General features: G+C 37.2%; 1 protein-coding gene across 1 annotated transcript in view; it reads right to left on the bottom strand.

Moving 5' to 3' along the window:
* Positions 1 to 25,486, bottom strand: part of PKHD1L1 (PKHD1 like 1) — a 156,462-nt gene that overhangs the window by 19,710 nt on the left and 111,266 nt on the right. The window contains exons 59-70 of the mRNA XM_032315885.1: positions 21,294 to 21,467; positions 17,848 to 17,951; positions 16,209 to 16,338; positions 15,308 to 15,429; positions 13,648 to 13,738; positions 10,261 to 10,409; positions 10,056 to 10,178; positions 9,399 to 9,510; positions 9,202 to 9,318; positions 5,817 to 5,982; positions 1,915 to 2,147; positions 1,562 to 1,729 (exon numbers count right to left, since the gene is read on the bottom strand). Of these exons, the coding sequence (XP_032171776.1) occupies positions 1,562 to 1,729; positions 1,915 to 2,147; positions 5,817 to 5,982; positions 9,202 to 9,318; positions 9,399 to 9,510; positions 10,056 to 10,178; positions 10,261 to 10,409; positions 13,648 to 13,738; positions 15,308 to 15,429; positions 16,209 to 16,338; positions 17,848 to 17,951; positions 21,294 to 21,467 (1,689 nt within the window). The remainder of the gene's footprint in view (positions 1 to 1,561; positions 1,730 to 1,914; positions 2,148 to 5,816; positions 5,983 to 9,201; positions 9,319 to 9,398; positions 9,511 to 10,055; positions 10,179 to 10,260; positions 10,410 to 13,647; positions 13,739 to 15,307; positions 15,430 to 16,208; positions 16,339 to 17,847; positions 17,952 to 21,293; positions 21,468 to 25,486) is intronic.

The raw sequence follows: 25,486 nt of genomic DNA, 5'->3' as shown, positions 1-25,486 counted from the left end.
AGATAGAGAGGCAGGCAGAGAGAGAGAGGGAAGCAGGCTCCCTGCTGAGCAGAGAGCCCGATGCGGGACTCGATCCCAGGACCCTGAGATCATGACCTGAGCCGAAGGCAGCGGCTTAACCCACTGAGCCACCCAGGCGCCCTCAATAACTTTTACCTTGGGATTTTTTTCCCCCAATCTAATGTGGTTGCATCTTATGCCTCAGTGATTCTTTCAACATCTTCATAATTTTTGCAATACTGTCATCATTTACTTAAGACTTTTCTTTAAACTGACAGTCACTTTTAAAAATTTAAATTTATTTTTAAGAGAAATGTCATGTCACTATTGTAAATCGAAAGCTTGTATTCTTTTCAAAAAAGAAAAGTATAAAAATAAATAGACTAAAATCTTTCTCTAGCATATAAAACAGAGCAATTTGAAAATATCTCCATTATTCACACTGACTGCTCTAAAGTTCTTCCCACAAGCTCTCTGCCTTGTAAGATTTGAGAGGCAGCCCTTAAAATTGGGTTGATTATGGGTCAGAGAAACCAGGCAAATTGCATGATGCAGGCAACAGAAGTGAGGGGAGACTTGAAATGATGTAACTTTGGGACATCCCTCATTTAGTTCATTCTATTCTCTTGAAAAAAAAAATTTTTTTTTTTTTTTTGGTATATCACCATTTCTTCGAGTGTTCTTTAATTTCCTTGCTATCACATTTTTTAAAAAATGAATATTTTTGTGGGATACTGGCTATTTTGTTGAATCTCAGGATATTTCAGTCAATGTTTTGACACTGCCAGGGCACAGAAATCTTTTTCGTCCAGGTTACATGCCCCTTCAGCCCTGGAAAGACTCTTAAGCCTTCTTAGTGACTAATCTATAAACCCCCCATACTATTTCTGGGTAATACAATGAGTTCCTTCCCTCTATTTTCTGCAGTCCTAGAAGTTCATCTTATTGATTCAGAAAGTCCTGGGCTCCTAAGTTGATCTGAATTCTTATGGAGACCACTGTCTTCCCTCTCTACTAGACTCACCCATGACCAGAATGTAAGGAGCCTAGACTCTGGAGCTTGCCAAGATGTTCCTGACGGTCAAAGGAACCAGGAATGAAAACAAACAAGCCCCAAAACACACTGATTCAAGATTAAGTCTTAGAAGGAGCACGAAAATAAAAACCGAGTAGGCTGAAAATAACTTCTCAAGTATTCCAAATAACACATTATCTGTGTTTTAATTTATGTAAGGCAAATTGTCTTTTTGAGACACTTGGGTCAATTTTTCCTTAAAATATTTATGCCACCTTATTAATATAGGTATGAAGATCAGTCAAGGAATAACTCTCCTCTTCTTCTAATGGTTAATTTTGAATAACTATCCTGGTTTACTCATAGGGAAGTCCACTGAAGCATCAAACAGCCCTCCTGCATGTAGATATTTTCTTACAAGCAGAAGGAAAGCAGTCCTGATGTTCATTAATTTAATGTGATAAATAATTTGTGAGATGTCTCCACGCATGTAATAAATAGTGACTGCTTTGAGTAACTACTAGTTTGTTTATACTGAACACGTACCATTAATGAGATCAACATAACCATTGCTCACTATAGCCACTGGTGAGAGTCTTCGAGTTTCTGTGTCAGAATCCAGGCTTTCAATAACCATCATTGCATATTCCATCCCAAAGCACTGATAGCTCTGCCATTGTGGAATGTATTTACAGGTTGAATCTCTAATAATTCCTAAAAATAGGTATATATGTTTTAGTGAGGAAAAGCAGTCTCTCCAAAAACATCCATATACTTCTTCTTTTATGTGAGATTAGTAAGGAGAAAATATGTTATTGGTTGATTACCCCAATTACTAAAAATAAAAGATATGTTTTGTTTCGCAAACTTGAGGACTAACAGAAGAATATCCAACAAACCTTTGTACGGTGCTTTCTCAGTGACAGGCATCCTACTGCCATTTGGGAATGTGAGCATCACCTTAGGAATCCTGTAGTCTCCAATTCCAAATTGACTATTTCCATTCCATTCATATTCTGCTTGAGGTATCACTGAACCAGAATTTCCCAGAAAGGAACCGTCCATATCTCTAAGAAAAGATTTCCTCTTGGCATCACAAACCATGTCTACACAATCAGCTGGATTCACCTTACTGCGGAGAAAAGGCAAAACACATGAATATTTATAGTTTGTATCCTTCCCCTGTTTCCAGAGAGCATTTCAGTTGAGGATTTGGTAAGAGAGTATCCAAAGTTTTTTGACTCACTGAATCTTATCATTTCAGAAAGGATTCAAAATGGGAACAAGGAACGTATGTAACTAGTATTGGAAGAAGGTCTGTTTTTCCATTCTCTGGGTTTGTTATGTTATTATTATTAATTCATTAACATTTCAAAAGGACAAGTTATACCTGGAGGGATAAAATTAGAATTCCATTTTGTAATTCCATATTTTGTCAAATGATAGATTTCAACCTTGTGCATGGCTCACAGTATACTAATATTACCCCACTGAGCATGCCAACAGTCTGTTGTGTAGGACATACAAAATCCCTGTGTTGGAAGTCTCTCCCACCTTGTTTACATGGGTCTTTAAAGTTTATAAAAGTATTGTATGATTATTATTAAATAATCTAAATGCTTAAAGTTCAGTCCCTCATCTCAATTTCTTAGGCCATCACCAATTGCAGATTAGTACCTAATATTACATAGACTTGTTTATGTATATACAAAGAGATATACTTCAATTATGATTGCTAGACTACATATTTTTTTAAAGACTTTATTTATTTATTTGACAGAGAGAGAAAGATCACCAGTAGGCAAAGCAATAGACAGAGAGAGGAGGGGAAGCAGGCTCCCTGCTGAGCAGAGAGCCGATGTGGGGCTCTATCCCAGGACCCTGAGATCATGACTCAGGCCGAAGGCAGTGGCTTAACCAACTGAGCCACCCAGACATCCCACTATGCTACGTATTTTAGTAACCATTCTGTAAATACCCAGACTGTAAGAGATGAAATACTACATACTTATCATGCACCATAGATGGCATTCTGCCTTCATCTTGAGCTACCTGGAGTAGCTGATTGTTAACTGGCAATAATAATAAAACAGATGCTTAACTTGCAATATAGTGCACATTACGTACTATACATGGTATACAGTATAGTTATACTATGTCATGATATATATTATGGGGAAATAAGACTTATTCCGAAGTTGTAACAACAAAGTAATAGTGGAATGCTCAGAACTATTAGAAACTTTTTAGCATCTCTTTCCCTTTTTGCTGTAAGATAGCTATGAAGAGGTAAGTTGCCCCTTACTGTACAATGATAGCTTTGGAGACAACTTGAATAAGTATTTCTGTAGCTCATGAGTTCTCTGTGTTCAAGCATGTGAAGATGCTATTGTGAGCCAGTCTGCAGGTAGAGTACCCAGTGGCACTTTATATTATGACTTAGGGCTCTGTTTTTACTTCACGTCACAAAGAAACAGAGCCTAAAACGCAGATTTTTTTTTTTTTTTTAAAGATTTTATTTATTTATTTGACAGAGAGAAATCACAAGCAGATGGAGAGGCAGGCAGAGAGAGAGAGAGAGGGAAGCAGGCTCCCTGCCGAGCAGAGAGCCCGATGCGGGACTCGATCCCAGGACCCTGAGATCATGACCTGAGCCGAAGGCAGCGGCTTAACCCACTGAGCCACCCAGGCGCCCCGCAGATTTTTTTTTAAAAAAATATTTTATTTATTTATTTGACACAGAGAGAGAGATCACAAGCACGCAGAGAGGCAGGCGGGGGGCGGGGAGCAGGTTCCCTTCTGAGCAGAGAGCCCCATGCAGGGCTCGATCCCAGGACCCTAGGATCAAGACCTGAGCTGAAGGCAGAGGCTTTAACCCACTGAGCCACCCAGCTGCCCCACAGATTTTTGTTCAAGTGATTTACTGAAGGAATTTTTGCAAAAAAGAAGGAGAGAAGCCACATAAGACGAAGGAAGGAAAACAAGATTACTGTGGTCTATGGACTAGCTTCATTCTGATCCCGGGGGCACCTCTGGGTCATCAATTACACCTAGGGTTGCTCCCATCTTGAGACAAGGTGGTTGGCCTTTTGTACTTCTGCATAAACTAGTCATTTTCCATGGGCTCAAGGAGATGCTGTTAGGGAGGGTTTTAGCTGCCCAAGGCTATTCCTATTCAGCTAAGCGCAATTTTCTGGAAAAGAGAGCAATTGTAGGTTATTACTGGCCAATATTTAGAGCTTTGGGGGCCTGGGTGAACTCCCTCCCAATATTTAGAGCTTTGGGTAAAAAGGGATCTAGGAAAAGGCCAGCAGCATCTTGATAAAAGCACAGAGATCAAAGACATTCTATTTTAAAATGTGGTATTTTCTGAGGTGCCTGGGTGGCTCAGTGGGTTAAGCATCCAATTCTGGATTTCGGCTCAGGTCATGATTGCAGGGCTTAAGATCGAGCCCCACATCCGGCTCTGCAATGGACATGGAGCCTGCCTAAGATTCTCTCTCACCCTCCCTCTCCCGAGACTTGCATGATCTCTCTCTTTTCAAAAACAAAAAAAACCAAATTAGTATTTTCTTCATGACCTAGGTATTAAAATGATATATTACATCTGAAAGATCCAATGATAACTAAACAGAAGCTAATAATATTCTAGTAAGGAGAGGCTCTATTGAGCCAAAAAATACTGCAGTTCCATAGTTACTAAACGAGGAGATGTGCAGTTGTCGCCCAAACAAAATCGGATGAAGTCAAACTATTTATGAAACACTGCATTTATCTAAAGAGATGTCTATCTAATTCGACAGCATTATTGCTTGTCTTCTTCCCATACTGAAAATGGTTCAAAGATGTCTCATAAAAAAATGTCTTTCCTCCAGTCTTGGTTTACATCTGAATTCCTGGTCTATATGTTATCTTTTGGTCACGCAATATATCCAATAAGGACAGTGTTTCAATTAGTCTTTGCCGCGTAACAAAATACCTCCAAAATTTAGTCTTTAAACCATCATTTATTAGCTCCTGTTTCTATGGATTGGCAGTTTGGGCTTTGTTCATTTGGATAGTTCTTCTGCTGGTCTCACCTGGGATTACTCCTTAGGCTACCATCAGTTTATGGGATGGATAGTCTAGGATAGTCTCACTTCGATGTCTGGTGGTTGGTGTTTGCCAGTGTTTGGGCTAGAGTACGGGGGCGGGGGGGTGGTGATTGGACCATATACTTTCTAAAAGTATAGCAGTTACTGGCTATCTTCTTTTAAGATTTAAGGTCTAAGTGGCTCAGTTTCTAGAAATATTCTGACTCCAACTGACTTTTGTGATTGAAAAGTCACTGTTTGGAGTTTCTGCATCTTCTCAGTCACTGTGATTATAATGGCTGACATTAAATTTCAAAGTGCATGCTGGGGTGAGTGTGGTAAGATATTTGGAAAGCAACAGGAAACAAAAGAGGTAAGAAAAAGGGAGGAAAAGATAGAGGAATGTCTCTCATTTCTAATAACCATTAATGGAGAGATACTAATGTACAACACACTTCTAACCTGGTCTCCATCTTTTATGATAGTATTACTTAGGATGCATGGAAAAAACAGTATGAGAAAAATATATATATTAGAGCCTAGCTTCTTCAATTTAACTGAAAACACAGATGCATTAAATAGTCTTAATTTTCATAGTGCTGATTAAAATTTTACAGAAATTAATAGTTACTTTAATATAAGCAACTTTCTCAGATCTATGGCAGGGGAAAAAGAAACATGGAAAGCTATAAATATGAGAGAAAAAAATCGACATTCATATGTTGTACCTTATATCAGGCCTATGTATGAATATTTTTGATTGTTCAGTAGTATCAACCAGCTGTATGTTCTTCACATGGATTGGATGCTGTAAATCTTCATTCAAAGGGTTAGTAATGAATACCACATTAGTTTCACCTGAACAAACATTCTTAAATCCAACAAATGTTGAACCTAAAACATAAATAACAGAATGGAGAGAGTGATAAAATCAGTTTCATTTCATGCATATTCCAGAAAATACATCATATAACACCACCTTGAACATAGAGCTCTTAGCTTATGTGGTGGACTGTCCACCACTATTCATGTTAGATTGTTGCCTCCCGACATTAATACCATTGAATAGTCTTCTCATATTTTCTCTGAGCTTAGTTATGTGATTTGGTTTGACCAATGGGACAAGAGCAATTGTGATATAAGCAGATCTGAAAAGTGCTTGCCTATTAGGGCTCACTCTCTCTTGGTGCTCTTGGGGAATTCTGTGACTTCCAGCATGTGAATGAGCTCAGAAGACATAAGGCCCCATCACCCCCCTTACTCTAGCTAATGGCCAGCCCAAACACTGGCAAGCACCAACCACCGGACACAGAAGTGAGACTATCCTGGATTATCTATGCCATAAACTGATAGCAGCCTAAGGAATAACCCCAGGTGAGACCAGCAGAAGAACTGTGCAAATGAACAAAGCCCAAACTGTCAATTCGCAGAATCAGGAGCTAATAAATGATGCTTTAAAGACTCTAAATTTTGGAGGTATTTTGTTATGCAGCAAAGACTAACTGAAACATTGGTTCTTTTGGCCTTATTGCATATATTGTGTGAGCAAAAGATAAAATTTATTGAATTCAAACTTAATCTCCATTGTAATTAAAATCCAATAACTCAAAAATAGAAAAAAAAAAAAGCAAAAGGTGACCCCAAAATTCTTATTATCAGTTATGTAATATCACCACCCTTCCTGGTGATTTATTTTCCTAAGATGATATTTTATATACATCAATATGAGCCTTAGATGAATATTAATAAAATACCACAGTAGCAGATACTGTAACCTGTACAGTTCTGCTTTACTGGCCCAGTGCACTGGCCCTCAGCACCCCCCATGTAAGTATTGGCTGCCCACTACTCACACCTGCCTCTTTTTCCAGAGAATTATCCTTGACCAGATGACAATTTCCTCTCCTAAGAGATCCTGCACTCAATACCACCAGCAAAGGGCTACTGTGCCTAACCAACAACTGGACAGCAGGTCCCCTTGCCTCAAGAGGGGGCAACTAAACTACACAGCTCCCTGAGGTATCAAGAAGGAGCTTGACTCTAGCTGAGACGCTATCCTTGCTTAGCTCTGCTCTATCCTACTTCCCTCACTCCCTTTCTTGTGAAAATACACCCTTAATAAACCACTTGCACAAGAATCCCATCTCTGGCTTCACTTTTAGACCATCTGATTTAGACAGTACCAGAAGTGGTCCTAGGATACAGGCTGTAATGATGCAATAATGGATTTAGCCCACTTACTGTCTGAGGACGCCCTTATTGGGGGTATGTGGAATACTGATAGCCCCTTGAAGCCCCTAGAAAGCTGTAACAATGAAATTGTAAAGATTTCACTCATGGTATCAGGAAACAAACTGAGGGTTGCAGGAGGAAGGTTAGGGTGATTGGGTTATGGACCCTGGGGAGGCTATGTGCTATGGTGAGTGTTGTGAATTGTATGAGACTGAAGATTCACAGACCTGCACCCCTGAAGCAAATAATACATTATGTGTTAATAAAAAAAAAAGAAAAAGATTTTGCTCATGGTGAACTGGGATAATATCTAGGTGGAAGGAAGTGCTCTGGGTGGTACAGTACCTTTGGCATTTAAGGGGTTAAGGGGAAACAGTGGTTACAAGAAAACTAAAAGTAGGTGACTATTGACCATCACTGATGCTCTGAAGAAAGAATCAATCACAAATTCAAGGCAAACCTCAGAATCTGAAAAAAAACCAATGTAGTATTCATAGAAGGTTGAATTCTCAGCCCTGGCAAGTCTCCTACATCAAAGACAGGGCTCTGATAGAAAAGGAATGGAACCCGAATTAGGATGGGAATATAGGGAACATGAATTTGAGCCTTGAAACCAAGGTTTCCCCTTGAATGTTCCAGATCTGTATAAATGGTCTGCTTCTCCCTTATTAGAAGAGAGTTTTCCTGCCCCCTATCTTGAAATCATAAGACCTCAAAAAAATAAATAAATAAATAAAATAAAGGCAAATCTTGCCTTTCTCGGGACCTGTCCCCATCTCCCCTTCTGCAAGACAGAGCAGTCAGTCTGGTCAAGTCTCATCATGATCTGACTGGGGAAGTGATAAGCCTGCTATGGGATGAGAGGAATTGTATACCAAAGGAACTGCAGTAACTAACATGTACTGACAGGAATCAGGAGTATATATATCTGAGAGCAAATTGTGATGGTGTTAGATCAAGGGGGAAAGAATACAAAGCTGGATAAGGGAGAGTATCACTACAGATGGGGGTATTCTCCTGAGCTGTTGTCATGGCTTTTCTAAGTTTGGAAAATATCATGTTCCACTTCAAATGAAGTAGAATAGTAAGAACTTCCATGGCACACTGTAGGAGAAGGGGTCAAAGTCTCTGAAAAATGAAATATTGGAATGAGCCTATTATATAATGCCAGTGCATTTCAGCCCCACCTGGGGATGGCCTTGGAAGAGAGTGACATCGGCAGATTCTACTATGGGATAGAAATTTAGGTAGTACCTAGGGTGACCCACTTTGTGTGAAGCAAGAAGTGGTGTGAGGTAAGGATAAACATAAAAAATGACATAGCTAATTAGTCAGGGGCCTGGAAGGAACAAAACTGGACGACTGGGTAAAATGAAGACTGAGGGAAAAGCAGGTGCTTGGGGTTCTGGGAATAAACACAGAGGGCATGTTAGTGATTACCAAAGAGTATCAACTATGGAAGAAGCACTAAAGAAATAATTGAACAGGTGGACAGAGCCAAGAGATGTTACTAGCTCTTGGGTTATATGAATTTAAATTTCTTCTGTTGTAAAAAGAGATAATAATATATAACCCTACTTATATAAAAGGGTTTTTACAATTTATAGAAACTAACATTAAGTCATTGTACCAGTGTTTCCTCTTCTGTTTTAGAAGGGAAATTAAATGTCACTTCTTCAACATATACAAATTTTGCCAGGGAACCATTCTTGAAATTGACTGATGTCTGATTTCTTGGCTTTCCACACGGAACAGATTCATATACAGATTCATTTAAATCATGATCTTTTTTTACTAATAGTGAAACATTATTAGATATATTCTACATATTCTTTATAGAACTTAACTGAGTAGATTTGTCAAGACTATGTTTAAACTTGCCTGAGATATCCAGAAGGCCACTAATGGCATTGTAACTCATGAGCCCTGCGTGGGGTTTCCGGGGTGCCATGTTATGTGCTGAAGCAAAGGTAGGCCAGCAAATCCCACTTCGCCCACCTTTTATAAAAGAAAGAAAGTTAATAAAATTTAAATATGCACTCCCATGAACACCAAAATTAAACTTCTAAAATTTTCACCTGATGGAGGTCTAGCGCTCCGGTGGGCGGCAGAAAGTTCAATATTGGGATCATCATTAGTTAGGACATCAGAGCAATTAAATCCAGGGCTACTTCCAACAATTAATGAGCTCTATGTAAAAAAAAAAAAATTAAACAGTACAGTTTAAATGATAGCTTTTCCTCAAGGAAAATATATAATGGATAATACTGAATTCCACCGTAGCAAAACACAACCTTGAAGTGTGAGGAAGGGGTTATTCATAAAGCCAAGATGAAAAGGATGTGACTTTATGCCCTAAGTGGAATGGCCGACAAACTGGGAAGGGGAAACTAGGCTGGTAAATTATTATGCATAATGAGATGTTATGTTTCTGTGACAGAAATATGCCCAGGGAACAGCAGGAACAAAAAGAGGAGAGAGTGTCAATATTATCTAAGCTAGTTTAGGAAAGGATTCATAGAGGAAATGAAAATTTCACTACTAGGGGTGGTACACAAAAAGAGGTGATGGGACCAGGGAGGAGAGGGACGGATAGAGCACTTCCTGACCGAATATAATGAGAACAAAGGCAAGGAGGTTTGGACTCACCTGGCTTCGGAGTCAAGGAGATCAATCTTACCAGAACTTCACTGAATTTACCCTTTCTGCTTACTGTGGCTGTATTCATTTCTTACCTTAATCTGCACTGTTTTACTGGAAATTTTGTGAGATACAGAGGCTGGCATGTAAATCATTGAAGAAATGGCCATCCCGTTGTCAACCAGAGTCACATTATAGATATGCACACTCTCTGTGGTCTGTAAAACAACTTGTAGGTTACACAGTACAAAGAACAATTGTAAAACAAGATAAACAATCACCACCTTGGATCACATTTACCTGAAAATAAATTCCATAATCCCAGCATGTCCAAATGGTAAATCCCTGTATAAGAGAACACCCAGGAAGGCCATCTTGGTTCATATAAATACCATATAAACCTCCATGGGCTTCATTGTCAAACCACTTTTCCATGGGATTAGATTGACCTTGTAAGGAAACAGGAAAGAAGGGAATTAACATTACAAGTCATGTCCTAGAGCTTTATAAGAAGTATCAGTTAAAGTTAATTTTTTAAATTAAATATATGAATCTTATGCAAATTTTCACATGATAATTAAATATTGTTATGGCTTGGCCATTTATGGCTTACTCTACTCAGGATTTAATCTTATCTAATTTGTCCACTGACCATTAGAATGACTGTATACTCATTTGTAAATTTTGCTTTAGTTGTTAGCACATTTAACTTACTATATCTGATATCTGATTAAACACGAATTTCATAAGAAAGTGCGTAAAGTTTGGATTCAAAGAAGGCTAACCCTGAAACACAATGGTACCACCTGCTGTTTATAAAATGCTCCCCCCGACCCCCCGCATCTTTTTGTTGCTGGTGCGTCCTGGTCATCCCATTTTCAAGTCAGGTGTCACCTCCTCACAAGGCCTTCTCTGACTACCTGATTCAAAGTAGCACCTCGGTTCCTTCACATGGACATTAAAATGATTTTCACTTGAAATTGTATTATTCCTTATCATGAATTAGCCATCTCCTCTCTCCTACTAGAATGTAAGCTGCATGAGAGAAGACACGGTGTCCACCTCCCTCACCACCATATTCCCAGGGCCTAAGCAGGTAATGCAGAGATGGGTGTTCAGTTAATCATGTTAACTGATGTATGTATGACCTTGGAACATTGTTGAGCCTTTTAGACCAGTTTCCTCAAATATAAAAAGTTTTAATGCCTAATTTAGAGTAGTCTCAAAATGAAATGAAGTAACCCCACATGAAATGCCTCAATAAATGGAAGCTATACTCATTAGTAATATATAGGAAACCTGAAGTAGATTTTTTGTGAAACTTTATTTACGTCCAAATCAGATCAGCGATCTTAATAATTCCCTCCTAACCATGCATACACTGGAGGGCTCCCAATAAAGAACAGATCACGCCCTGTAGTTTACTTGGTACCAGCTCTCTTGACCAAGTCTCCTGGTATCTGATTTCCTCTTCTCCTCTATTGAGTTTCCTTTCTTCCTAAAACTTTGGGATTGAAATTTCACTTGTCAACTGCCTAGATTCTGTTTTGTTTTCTCCATAAGAAGCTGTTCACATGTCTCTCCCTCGGTTCCACATACTGTTGCTCCTGGGGCCCCGTGTGAGTCATGGTTCCCTTCCTGGCCTCCCAGACTCCACTTGCCTGGGAGGTTCACTGGATGGGTTGGTGTCCCATTCCAGGAACTTAAACCCACAATTTCTCAGTGTTGTCTCTTACTTCCATTTCTCTAAATCCTAGACTTCCTTGTAAACCCTCTCAATTATTTAGGAATATCAATATAGTCAGTGCATATACATATTAGTAAATATTCATATTCACAGGTCATATTTTGACTTAAAAAATCCAGGACAACACTTCAAAGAAGTTGCAGAAAAATTACATATTTTAAAATCGTAGTCAAAGAAAACTTTTAAGCTGTTGGGACTAAAATATTCAATAAGAGCATATATCAAGGAATCAGTTAAATTTGTTGGCAGTTGTTTTATTCCTTCCAAAATACATTCCAAAATGTATTTTACACAAGAATAAAATTAGCTTAAGCTCAATAATTTTTGAATTTACAGAAAAATGCTGATTTACGGAATTTACAGATAAAATGCTGATTCAAAGAATCTTAAAAATAACTATACTGAGATTTAAAAAAAAAAACAACCAGCTGTATAGGAGATATAAAGTTTTCAGAGAAAATCCCATTTCCTCTGAGTTTCTCAAGAGGTAAACCCTGCAGCTCTATTATTTTATTTTGATCTAATAATGCATTTACCTAGTTGGAAAACCAAATGGTTATAAAAAGTTATACAATAATAAGTCACCAGTCACCCTGTTGCTGGTTTTTTTGTTTTTACATTTTGTGCCGCTTTATATAAACACAAATAACCCTATATATTCCTATTTTCTTTCTTTTCTTCTACAAAACATACCATAAAGGAAACAGTATTTTATCTATAAACACATATACTTATACATATTATACATATACAATTATATATATCGTATAGTATGATATATATGTACATATATATTATTCAACCCATTCAAATTTACATTACAAATGTACATATATATATACACATATATATATGATATACACCATATCAGTATATTGATATGTATCTTATTCCCTCTTTTGGAGTGGGGCCTGGTGTTCTACTGTCTGGCTTTAAGTAACTAGTCCACTGTACTGGACACAAGGCAGCTTGCAGCTTCCTGCTCTAGCACAAACAATATTGTGATGAATCACCTAGTTCACAAAACATTTTGTAAGTGTTATAGAGGCCAATGTTAGTTAGATTGCCAGAAATGGAAATGCTGAGTCAAAAGCAGATGCTCCTATAATTTTGGCAGCTATTGTCCTATTCCCCTCTGTAGGGGTTATATTGTTTTGTCATTCAACTAGCAGAGGGTAAATGTTCTAGTTTCCCTAGCCTTGCCAAAAGAGGAGTTGTTAATTCTCAGTTAATTCTTGAGTTTGACTCCTCTGGTAGAGAGAAATGTATCTGAGAACTAGCTGTACATGGCCTTTGACTTTTTCATGCTTGTAGGTTTAAATGTACAACTAGTTTATTTATAATTTATAAATAAATTTATAAATTATAAATTTATTCTTATCAAGAGGAAATATGCAATAGTCCCATATCCCAATAGACATGTATCTCTAAAGTGTTGCTTTTATGAAAGTGACAGTGGGATGAGGTACTCACTGTTCCCACACCGGCCACATCAAGAATTAAAGTGGCTACTAGAATTTTTGGATCATAAACATGCAAAATTATCTTTAAAAGCCTATTCAGGAGTGCCTGAGTGGCTCAGTGGGCTAAGCATCTGCCTTTAGCTTAGGGCATGATCCCAGGTCCTGGCTCCGTGAGGAATCTGCTTCTCCTTCTGCCCCTCCCCCTGCCACCCTTCCACCCCTACTCATGCTCTTGCATGCTCTCTCAAGTAAACAATAAATTCTTTATCATTTTTAATAAACAAAATTTTTCTTAAAAAGTCTATTCATTTTTTCATAGACTCAATGTTATCTTCAAATCATTTAGCTTGTTAAGTTCTTTCAGTATCCTGGAGGAGGGGCTATTACATACTGAACCAACAAACAATCATTATTTCTTTCTAACAAATTGGGACAAGGTATTTCCTTGTTTTAGTGACTCTTTGCCGAAAGACTTACTTGAGCAAGGTTCACCATCAATGCGGAATCCCACCCGTCCAAATCCAGCCACGACGTTATTTTGCAAGACTGTATTGGTCCCTCTGTTTATCTAGTACAGGAATAAGGAAGATGTTATGGGTCAGGCTCTTACGCGACTGTACAATGACAGCAAGTATGCAGCATATATAGGAAAATTAATTATGACTACCCTTTGGGAGGAAAAATTAATTTCATTATTCAACCCATTCAAATTTACATTACAAATGTAGTATCGAAATTACCTTAGGTTTTTGGTGTAAAATCATCACGAGACACAACACCTTAGATTTCATTAGAAAACTGCATTAAAGAGATTTTTTATTTCAGTCACAAAAACCACTGAGTATCATTCAAAATTATAAGCCATAGAACAAATTCCAGTATTATAGCAAGGTTAGTAGGATTTTATCACTCTTTGGCTATATTATGTTACCAATTCGATTTATTAAGAGAAAACTAAGGAAATTATAGTGGACCGTAAGATTCAATAGAAGCACTTACTAGTTTAAATAAAATCTGCTATATTTAAAACTGGTTGAACATGAATGTTAGGTAGTCACTAAACAATTTTACTTTGTGAGTCCAGGCAAGGTGGCAAAAATGAAAAGTATAGAGCATAGAAGATTTAATTCTTGCCTCTGGTGTCAGCAAAACAGTCCAAATCTCAACTATTTAAAGTATTAAGCACCTTTATTTTTATATATTATGATAAGAGAACAGAGTAAAATGAAACTCATAAAAGTAAAATAAGTTCCTTTTCTTTCAAAAGGTAGAGAAAATTCAAAGATCTGGAACTGACATTGGATTACGTTCTCACATAATCCGTGAAAGGAGAACACGCTCATAAATATATACCAAGTTCCAGGCTTTCAGGTTTTCCTTTAAGGTGATTATTAGTAGTTGCACAGAAACAAACCTCATTCCTATCCCATCTCCCAAAAGAGCTATTTTTAAAAATTCCTTTTGACTCCTGTAGCATAGGTTAGTAGACTAAAAAGAAAGTGGAGCCATATGTCCTCCAAACCCTTTTCCTGTACTTTCTGTTTGCTTGCCTGCGATCTTATCCTACACCAGAGGGCCTACAGTGATTGAAGAAACTTCATGGGAAACAAGAAGGGTCCAGTTAGTAATACCAGATAAAAGTAAATAACCTCACATAATCATAAGCATTTTAGATGAGAAAGGGATTTTGGAGATTCTGTAGTCTATCATTCTAGTTTTCCATATGACGAAGGAAACCAAAGTCAGAGTTAAGTAGTAGTATGTGTAAGGCATTCAGTCAATTGGCAGCAGAGAGACCCTGCACCAGAACTTGGAAGTAAGTGACAATTAAGATTGGAAAAGCAAGGAAATAAGAGAACTATTTAAACCACTGGACAGCAACACAAAGAAAAATTCGATGGCTGTGGGAGCTCGTAACATCTCTCAAGGAAGTTTACTCACTCCCTTCATTAGCTCATTTTATTAATTCACCAATCTTTATCTAAAGAGGAAGCAGTTTTCAATAACATTTTGAGACTTACAGTTTCTACAGAATTTATAATCTGTGGTATGTAATCTGTAGAGAAAATACAAATTATACTTTAGGATACTCTTGTAAAATTATGTCATTATTTTATATAGTTATAAGTCACCCTACCTCAATTGCTGCATGCCAGAGCGTTGAACTTAAATCTCTTCTGTTTTGATAGGTTCCTGGCCAAACTGAGAGTGTAACCAAGTTCCCACGAACTCTGTTGGCATCCCCCCATATTCTGATGCCTGCAAGAAAGTGAATAAAACCCCCCAAAATACATACAGATTTGTAATGAGTACTATAGGGGACATCTTCTGTGTTCCCATGAAATCAGTTTTTCTAGTTTGAGCCTGACAAATCAACCTCTTAAATTTTAGAGTATGCCCTTTGAACTCAACCTCTTTAATAGTCTAACTGCCTTAGACTCTTCTGGGGTGCCTGTTAAATATGTGGGTTCCATATATGAGACCCCACCTCAGATTTTAACAAACACACACATCAATTTCATATATATTAAATGAGTTTGTATTATGCTTTGTACAGATATTCAAGAAAGGATAACCTCCTTACATCAAGTCAAGTACCATTAAATAGTAACCTTTACTTGTTATTTTGATTTTCTTTATTTTGATTGATAATTGAGGGTATTTTAAATGTCATAGTAAAAATGTCATAGTAATTTAAACTACTGGTGATTAGATAATTCACACACGATCATGGTCTGGTAAATAATTCTTCTAGAGTTGTATTTTCCAGTATGATAGCCATAGTCACATGTAACAACTTAAATGTAAAATAAGTATGATTAAATTAAGTACAATTAAAATTAAAAATTCTTGTTCTTCAATCATAGTAGCAACATTTTAAGTCCTCAGTGGCCACATAGGGTTTAGTAATTACCATAGTACAGATAGAGGCCACGTCCGTTCTTTGAAAACAATCAACCGGACAGCATGGCTCTAGAGTCTTCAGATAAAATTGTCTCAGAAAGCACATTATTTGGACAAAAATATTATCATACTACCTTCCCCCACTGTAAAGTGAATGATGTTGTCTTCTATGTCCAATCCATCTGTCCCAAACACACCAATTGCTGGGGAAAAGCCATTGTGAAAGGCACAGCCTCGAATATAAGATGAGCCACGTTCTTGAATCTATGAAACATCAGGATTCAGTGAACATTTTAAAATAAAATTTAAAATGTATTTAAAGAAAAAACTTGAAGTAGGTGATTTCTGAGAGACAAATCTTGATAAATGAAATACTCAGAGAAAGACAATTATATGATCTCTCCGATGTGAGGAATTTGAGAGGCATGGAAGCGGGGTGTGGAGGGAACGGATGGAAAAAATGAAACAAGATGGGATCGGGAGGGAGATGAACCATAAGAGACTCTTAATCTCAGGAAACAAACTGAGGGTTGCTGGTGGGGAGAGTGGGATGGGTTATGGACATTGGGGAGGGTATGTGCTATGGTGAGTGCTATGTAAAGTGTGTGTAAAACTGTGTAAAAAAACTGTGTAAAGTGTGTGTAAAGTGTGTAAAACTGATGATTCACAGACCTGTACCGTTGGGGCAAATAATACATTATATGTTAATAAAAAGAATAAAATACTCAATTCATGTTCCATGAAAAAATATGATTTCCTTGTAGATCTTTTAATCCTGGGAAATTTCTGTATATCTTCAATTTATGATTAAATAAAACAAAAATGCAGGTTTAAATGCAGATAAAAATTCTGAAATACTTTTCTATGCCTTTGCATTTCTATCATTATTTATAAAATACTAAGGAGCTAAAAATTTTTTCAGAATAGTTTATTATATAATGAGCAGGGAATTTTTTTTAATTATAAAAGTTAATACTCTAGGCAGGAGGTTATAATTCAAAGGTCTGTAGGAACCAACCAATGAGTAAGTTTGGGGTTGTAACCTCAAGCCTGCAAGACTATTTTTTTATTTCCATAAAAAAAAAATATATATGTTCTCTCTCATTTTTTCTTCAACCACAAGCCTTCTAAGCACATCTATTTTCCCACTTTTGACAGAAGCATGGATATACGGACAAGGTTTTCGTTTGAGAAATGTAAGCAATACTCACTTTGTTCAATAGAAACTATAAATAGTTTAATCACTGCAAAATAAAGTGGAGTTATGAAATAATATCATAGAGTTTCAGTTATTTTACATATGTGCTCTTTTTTCTGTTTTTTTTTTTTTTTTGTTTGGTTGGTTGGTTTTTTACTGATTTTAAATAAATGTGTGAAATGGGTAAGTCAGATGCTGCTATGAGTCTAAAAAAGTTGTTGGAAAACGTACCAAAGAAAGTTTTATTAGATCATCATCTTAGAAATTCTAAAATACTGGGGTGCCTGGGTGGCTCAGTAAGTTAAAGCCTCTGCCTTTGGCTCAGGTCATGGTTCCAGGGTCCTGTGATCGAGCCCCACATGGCATTGGGTGTCTCTGCTAAGTAGGGAGCCTGTTTCCCTTCCGCTCTCTCTGCCTGTCTCTCTGCCTACTTGTGATCTCTGTCTGTCAAATAAATAAATAAAATCTTAAAAAAAAATAAATTCTAAGATATGACTTTTTAGTAAAGTTAAATGAAAATAAAATCAAAATCAAAATATTTTATTTTGAATATATGCAAAAATTCAAGTACAAACCTGTCCTAAGTTAAGAAATGTTACGGCGTATCTTGGATCTGTGCTATCCCTGAAGCCTTCTTGACCACCGTGATAAAATTCCACATTACTTATCCTTGCATTTCCTGGTAGGGTAGGGAGGGAAGAGTGACAACATTTTTTTTTTCTTGAAACACAGTAAGAATTTTTGAAAATCTACACGAGTTGTAATTTTCCAAATCACAAATTTGCTTTCAACTTTTTCATGGATATCTCATTCATTCTTCTTTGCTCCTTTAATCCAGATCAGGCAGTGTTTCTGAACTTTTTTTTCACTGCCCCCTGCAACAGTCTCTTCAGACTTTTTTCCCCAATAGCCTCCCCTTCCCATGGAATTTCAATACCTCAGCTATACTACGTATCTGTTAATGTATGGTGGCTCTTTGGAGGGCCACAAACTATTGCTCATATAAATTCTTCTGTCCTGGGACACCTGGGTGGCCCAGTTGGTTGAGTGTCTGCCTTGGGATCAGGTCCTAGGATGGAGCCTGCTTTGGGCTCCCTGCTCAACTAGGAATCTGCTTCTCCCTTTCCTTCTGCCCCTCCCCCTTCTCATGCACTTGTATATTCTCTCTCTTCCTTGCTCACCGCCTTTTCTCTCTCAAATAAATAAATAAAATCTTAAATAAATAAGTTTTTTTTGTTCTGCAAGAATTAGATTTCATCCCTTTGGTAGTGATACTGCTCCTGTTAGAGAAGTATGACATAACTCACTAGACATAATTTACCTGACAGTTGAGTTTTGATGTTCTAAAGATATTTGAAGGGCATTATCTTTACATAATCCTTTCCAGAATATGCATTATCAAGTATCTGCTCATCTTTGTCATAAGTACTACTAAAGTGACAAGAGGCAATTTCATAGATTGGTAAAAACAGCAAGAACAATCCATGAGCCAAGGGCTGTACTAAGTGCTTAAAAGGCAATTTGTTATTGAATTCTCATACAATGTCCTGGAGGCACAGAGATTCATGGCTGGTAAAAAGCAGTAGGGGAGATTCCTCATTCCAAAAACTGATATTTAACAAAATGTGTTGGAGAAGAATTACTTTGTACTAGAAGGGAAAAGCCTGTCTCAAAATCCATGAGCCAGCAATTGGATACACGGTGGAGAACATAATACTAAGATTGAGACAGAGAAGAAACGGTTACTACAGAGCATCTGGTCCTACAAAAGCCGTAGGTGTTCATTAACATCACTAAACAATTTACAGAAGCAAGGAAAGGTTGTCATAAGAACAGGTCCATCATGGGATCTGAAGTGGATTAGTATCCAAGGTCAGAGCAATTTGATCCCTATAATAATCTATCTAACTTTAAAAGGGGACAATATCTCTGCAGAGCTCTATGAGGATTAAATGAGATAATACGTGTTAAATCCTTAGTACAGTGCCTGGAATACCATATGATCATCATTAACATTAGTTAATGTCAACATTAACTAATATTAACATCATTAGTTATGCTCCTGTTGACAAATAGGTAGAAGCTATAGCGGGATGGCTGCCTGCTCAATATAAAGGTTTTCTGGAATTAGAGCTGTTGCAAAATGCAATAGACAGAATTATGAATGAGGACCTGCTAAAACATTACAAGTAAGAATAAATGACTGGCTCCTGGTACCCAGACTGTGGGATCTAAACACCAGCTTCCAATAAAAAGAACCAGCATTACTTGGAGGGATGACTTATTTCCAAGCTCAGAAAAACAAAACAAAAACAAAACCCATATATTTGTCATATCAGAAAGTGAAGAAGCTGATGAAACCTAAGTCAAAGGCAGAGGCATCAACATGAAAATGTTCTGAAGGTCACTGATGGGGTACTTTCATTTGTCAATGGTAATCGGACATTTCTAAAATGAGGCATATATGAGCAATGGCATATTATTCAGTCATAAAAAGAAAGAACTCTAACCATTTGCTACAACACTGATGGACCTTGAGGGCATTATGCTAAGTGGGGTAATCAGAAAAAGACAAATACTGTATGATGCTTATATGTAGAATCTAAAAAGGCCAAATGCATAAAAGCAGAGAGTAGGATGGTGGTTACCAGGAACTAGGGTGGTGGTGGGGGGTGGAATTAGAAAGACGTTGTTTAAGGGTACAAACTTGGAACTGGTGGAGAAATAAGACTTGGAGATCTAATGTACAACAGAGTGGTTACAGTCAACAATACTGTATTATAAACTTCAGAGTTGCTAAGAGACCAGATCTTAATTGTTCCTGCCACAAAAAAGACATAATGTGACATGATAGAGATGTTAGCTGACACTACAGTGGTAATCATATTGTGATATATGAATGTATAAAAATAAACAGAGTGTATACCTTAAACTTTATATGTCAATTATATTTCAAGAAAAAAATATATGCAGTTGTTTCAAAATAACCCAGGGGCTTGAAGAGAATGGGGGGTCATACAGTTGAAACAAGATTGACCAAAGTTGATCACTGTGGTAACTAGTGACGGGTACACTGGGATACATTATACATCTATGTTTGAAAATTTTGTATATGTTTTAAATTCTCCCTCAAACAAAAAATAACAGACCTATCATGATTTTTATAAACAACTTCTGTCTGGGTGAGAGGCTGGGCTAGCTGTCACCTAAGGTCATTGTTAATTTGATAATTCTTACTGTCTGTGAAGAGAAAATGAGTGGAAAAATATTACAGATTTGCTTTTGGAGCAATGGAACTTTTGGGTAGCTTACATAATCCCTCTCCAGGAATATTATTCTCTGTTAAAAACAAGAAAACCGGGGTGCCTGGGTGGCTCAGTGGGTTAAAGCCTCTGCCTTTGGCTCGGGTCATGATCCCAGGGTCCTGGGATCGAGCCCTGTATCGGGCTCTCTGCGTGGCAGAAAGCCTGCTTCCTCCTCTCTCTCTGCCTACTTGTGATCTCTGTCAAATAAATAAATAAATAATCTTTTAAAAAAAAGAAAAAAAGAAAAAAAGGAAGAAAGAAAAGAAAACCAGCCCAAATTGAGAGTTGATTATGTTCAACCCAAGTTACCAAACCAAGACTGAATTTAAAGTTCCTCTCCCAGAAATGGAATCTTAAACCAGTCCATCAGGAATCCCCAGATCAGCACTAGTTAGGGAATGTGCCTGATTAGCCCCTGCCACCCCTAAAGGGAAGTAACCTTGCAATAACCAGTTTGCTTTTTTTGCCTAGTATACCTCCCAGGTTCCTGTTCTCTTCTGCCTATAAAAGTCTTTCATTTTGCACAACTCTTTGGAGCTCCTTTTTATCTCCTAGATTGGATACTGCCTGATGCACGAGTCACTGAATAAAGCCACTATGATCTTCAAAATGTACTCACTGAATTTTTTTAACACATGTGATCGTAAAAAAGAAGTGTAATTTAAGAAATGACTGAACACAGAAGAGACTGTGCTATATTCCAAATCTGTACCAACCTTTAAACGTCATCATATTCTGAGTGAATGAGCTGACCAGGACACGTGCGCCGAAAGATTCCTTGAACCAACCTGGATAATCTTCACCAAGTATTTTGATGTTCCTACTCAGTATCCCAACATCAGCTGCTAATGTATAGCTCTGATCTGTTCCAGGAACATGGTATCTTTCAGCTGCAGCAGAAGGACAGGTAGATTATTACCAATGCTGAAAAATACCTGAGTTTATTAGTTCCTTTGTAATTCACAGGCTGTGTAACTTTCTTTCTTTCTCTCTCTTTTTTTTTTTGTGAATTTTCTTTTTTTCATTAGTGTTTTAAATTTATTTTATATCTTTTCAGTGTAACAGTATTCATTGTTTTTGCACCACACCCAGTGCTCCATGCAATCCGTGCCCTCCTTAATACCCACCACCTGGCTCCCCCCCCCACCTTCAAAACCAAGTCCATAGTCTCTCATGGTTCACCTCCCCTTCCAGTTTCCCTCAACTCCCTTCTCTTCTCCATCTCCCCATGTCCTCTGTGTTATTTGTTATGGTCCACAAAAAAGTGAAACCATATGATAATTGACTCTCTCTGCTTGACTTATTTCACTCAGCATAATCTCTTCCAGTCCCGTCCATGTTGCTACAAAAGTTGGGTATTCATCCTTTCTGATGGAGGCATAATACTCCATAGTGTATATGGACCACATCTTCCTTATCCATTCGTCCGTTGAAGGGCATCTTGGTTCTTTCCACAGTTTGGATAATATTCATGAATTAGATTTGCATGCTTAAACATACACAGATAGCAGAATGAAATTATGATATCTTTTGTTTTTATTTTTTTTTCTTCCCAAGTTTTTACTTAAATTTCAGTTAGTAAACATGCAGTGTAATATTAGTTTTGGGTGCAGAATTTAGTGATGCAACACTTATAAACAACACCCAGTGCTCTTCACAAGTGCCCTCCTTAATTCCCATCCCCCATTAAAGCCAACCCCACGCCCACCTCCCCTCTGGTAACCATCAGATTGTTCTCTGTAGTTAAGACTCTTTTTTTGGTTTTCATGTCTTTTCCCCCTACCAAATTCATTTGTTTTGTTTCTTAAATTCCACGTATGAGTGAAATCATATTGTATCTGTCTTTCTCTGATTGACTTATTTTGCTTAGCATAATATAGATCTCTAGCTCCATCCACGTCATTGCAAATGGCAAGATTTCATTCTTTTTGGTGGCTGAGTAATAATCTATCGTGTGTGTGTGCAGGTGTGTGTGTGTGCGTGTGTTCCACCTCTTCCTTATCCATTCGTCAGCTGATGGACACACTTGGGCTCTTTCCATAATCTGGCTATTGTTGGTAATACAGCTATAAACACTGAGGAGCTTATATTCCTTTTAATTAGTATTTTTGTATCTTTTGGGTAAACACCTAGTAGAGCAATTGCTGGATTATAGGGTAGTTCTATTTTTAACATTTTGAGGAACCTCCATACTGTTTTCCAGAGTGGCTGCTCCCTTTTCTCCACATCCTCACCAACACCTGTCGTTTGCTGCATTGTTAATTTTAGCCACTCTGACAAGCGTGAGGTGATATCTTATTGTAGTTTTGATTTGTATTTCTCTGATGACGAGGAGTGTTGAGTATCATGTGTCTGTTGGCCATTTTTATGTCTTCTTTGGGTGTTAAGTTTGATAAATTCTTTATAGATTTTGAATACTAACCCTTTATCAAAAATGTCATTTGCAAATATCTTCTCCCATTCCAAAGGTTGCCTATCACTTTTGTTGATTGTTTCCTTCACTGTGCAGAAGGTTTTTATCTGGATGAAGTCCCAATAGTTCAGTTTTGCTTTTCTTTACTTGCCTCTAGAAATATGTCTAGTAAGAAGTTGCCATGACTTTTGTCAAAGAAATTGTTTCCTGTATTCTCTAGGATTTTAATGGTTTCCTGCCTCACATTTAGGTCCTTCACTGATTTGGGGTTTGTTTTTAAAGATTTATTTATTTGAGTGGGGTGCAGAGGGAGAGGAAGAGAGAAAAAGAAGCAGAATCCTCACTGAGCATGGAGGCTCAAGCTTATGACCCTGAGATTATGACCTGAGCTGAAATCAAGAGTCAGATGCTCAAATGAGCCACCCAGGCACCCCTCCATTTTGATTTTATTTTTGTGTACAGTGTAATAAAGTGGTCCAGTTTCAAACAGCATTTTTTGAAGGCACTATTTTTTAAAATTTTAGTTAATTAAATTTAATTAACATATACTATATTATTCATTTCAGAGATAATTTAGTGATTCATCAGTTGAATGTAACTCCCAATGCTCATTACATCAAGTGCTGTCCTTAATGTTTGTTTACTAGGAGATTTGTGGTTACTGATTCAATTTCTTTGCTCGTTATTTGCCTACTCAAGTTTTCTATTTCTTCCTGTTTCAATTTTGGAAGTTTACAAGTTTCTAGTAATTCATCCATTTCTTCTAGGTTGTCCAATTTGTTGGCATAGTTTTTCATAATATTCTCTTAAAATTATTGGTATTTCTGTAGTGTTGGTTGTTATTTCTCCTCTCTCCTTTGTGACTTTATTTCAGCTCTTTCTTATTTCTTTTTGATAAGTCTGGCTAGGAGTTTATAATTTATATTAATTTTTTCAAAGCACCAGCTCCTGGTTTCATTGATCTGTTATATTGTTTTTTAAGTTTCTTCATCATCTATTTCTGCTCTAATCTTTATTATTTCCCTACTTCTCCTGGGTTTAGGCTTTGTTTCTTGTTCTTTCTCAAGCTCTGTTAGGTATAAGGTTAGATTGTTTGAGATTTTTCTTGCTCCTTGACATAGGCCTGTATTGCTATATACTTCCTTCTTATGGCTGCTTTTGCTGTATTCTAAAGGTTTTGGACCATTTTATTTTCATTTTTATTTGTTTCTATGTATTTTTTAATTTCTTCTTTGATTTCCTGGTTTACCTATTCATTGTTTGGTAGCATGTTGGTTAACCTCCATGTATTTGTGGCCTTTCCAAATTTTTTCTTGTTGCAGACTTCAAGTTTCATAGTGTTGTGGTCAGAAAATATGCATGATATGATCTCAATCTTTTTGTAATTGTTGAGGCCTGATTTGTGACTTAGTATGTGATCTATTCTGGTGAATGTCCCATGTGCACTTGAAAAGAGTGTGTATTCTGCTGGTTTAGGATGAAATGCTCTGAATATGTCTGTTTAGTCCATCTGGCCCAGTGTGTCATTCAAAGCCATTGTTTCCTTATTGATTTTCTGCTTAGATAATCTGTTGCTATAAGTGGGTGTTAAAGTCCCCTACTATTCTTGTATTATTATCAATGAGTTCCTTTATGTTTGTTATTAATTGTTTTATATATCTGTGTGCTCCCATGTTCAGGGCATAAGTATTTACAGTTGTTAGATCTTCTTGTTGGATAGTCTCTTTTATTATGATATAGTGCCCTTCTTCATCTCTTCATCTCTTGTTACATCCATTTGCATGATAAATATTGCTCCATCGCCCACTTTCAATCTGCAGGTGTCTTTAGGTCTAAAATGAGACTTTGCAGACAGCATATAGATGGGTCTTATTTTTTTGTTCATTTTGACAACCTATGTCTTTTGATTGGAGTGTTTAATACATTTATATTCAGGGTAATTGTTGGTATATATGTATTTAGTGACATTTTATGACCTGTTTTGTCATTGTTTCTGGAGATTTTTACATTCCTTTCTTGTCTTTATCAATTTTGGTCTTTGCTTTCCACTCAAAGAGTTCCCTTTACTATTTCTTACACGTCTGGTTTAGTGGTCACAAACTCCTTTGTTTGTCTGGGAAACTCTATCTCTCCATCTCTTTGGATGACAGCCTTGCTGGATAGAGTATGGTTGGCTGCAGATTTTCCTCATTCAGCACGTTGAATATATCATGCTTTTCTCTCTGGCTTACTAAATTTCTGTTGAGAGATCTGCAGCTAGTTTAATGGGTCCTCCCTTGGAAGTTAGGAACTTCTTTTGTCTTCCTGCTTTTAGAATTTTTTTCTTTATCACTATATTTTGCACATTTAACTATAATATGTCTTGGTATTGTCCTACTTCAGTTGATTTTGATGGGAATTCTCCGTGCCTCCTGGACTGGGATATCTGTTTCCTTCTCCAGATTAGGGAAGTTTTCTGCTATGATTTCTCTAAATAAATTTTCTGCCCCCTTTTCT

The sequence above is a fragment of the Mustela erminea genome, chromosome 16, assembly GCF_009829155.1.
Source record: "Mustela erminea isolate mMusErm1 chromosome 16, mMusErm1.Pri, whole genome shotgun sequence".
NCBI lineage: Eukaryota > Metazoa > Chordata > Mammalia > Carnivora > Mustelidae > Mustela > Mustela erminea.
The sequence above is the reverse complement of the archived record's forward strand: the minus strand, read 5'-3'. Positions and strand labels throughout refer to the sequence as shown.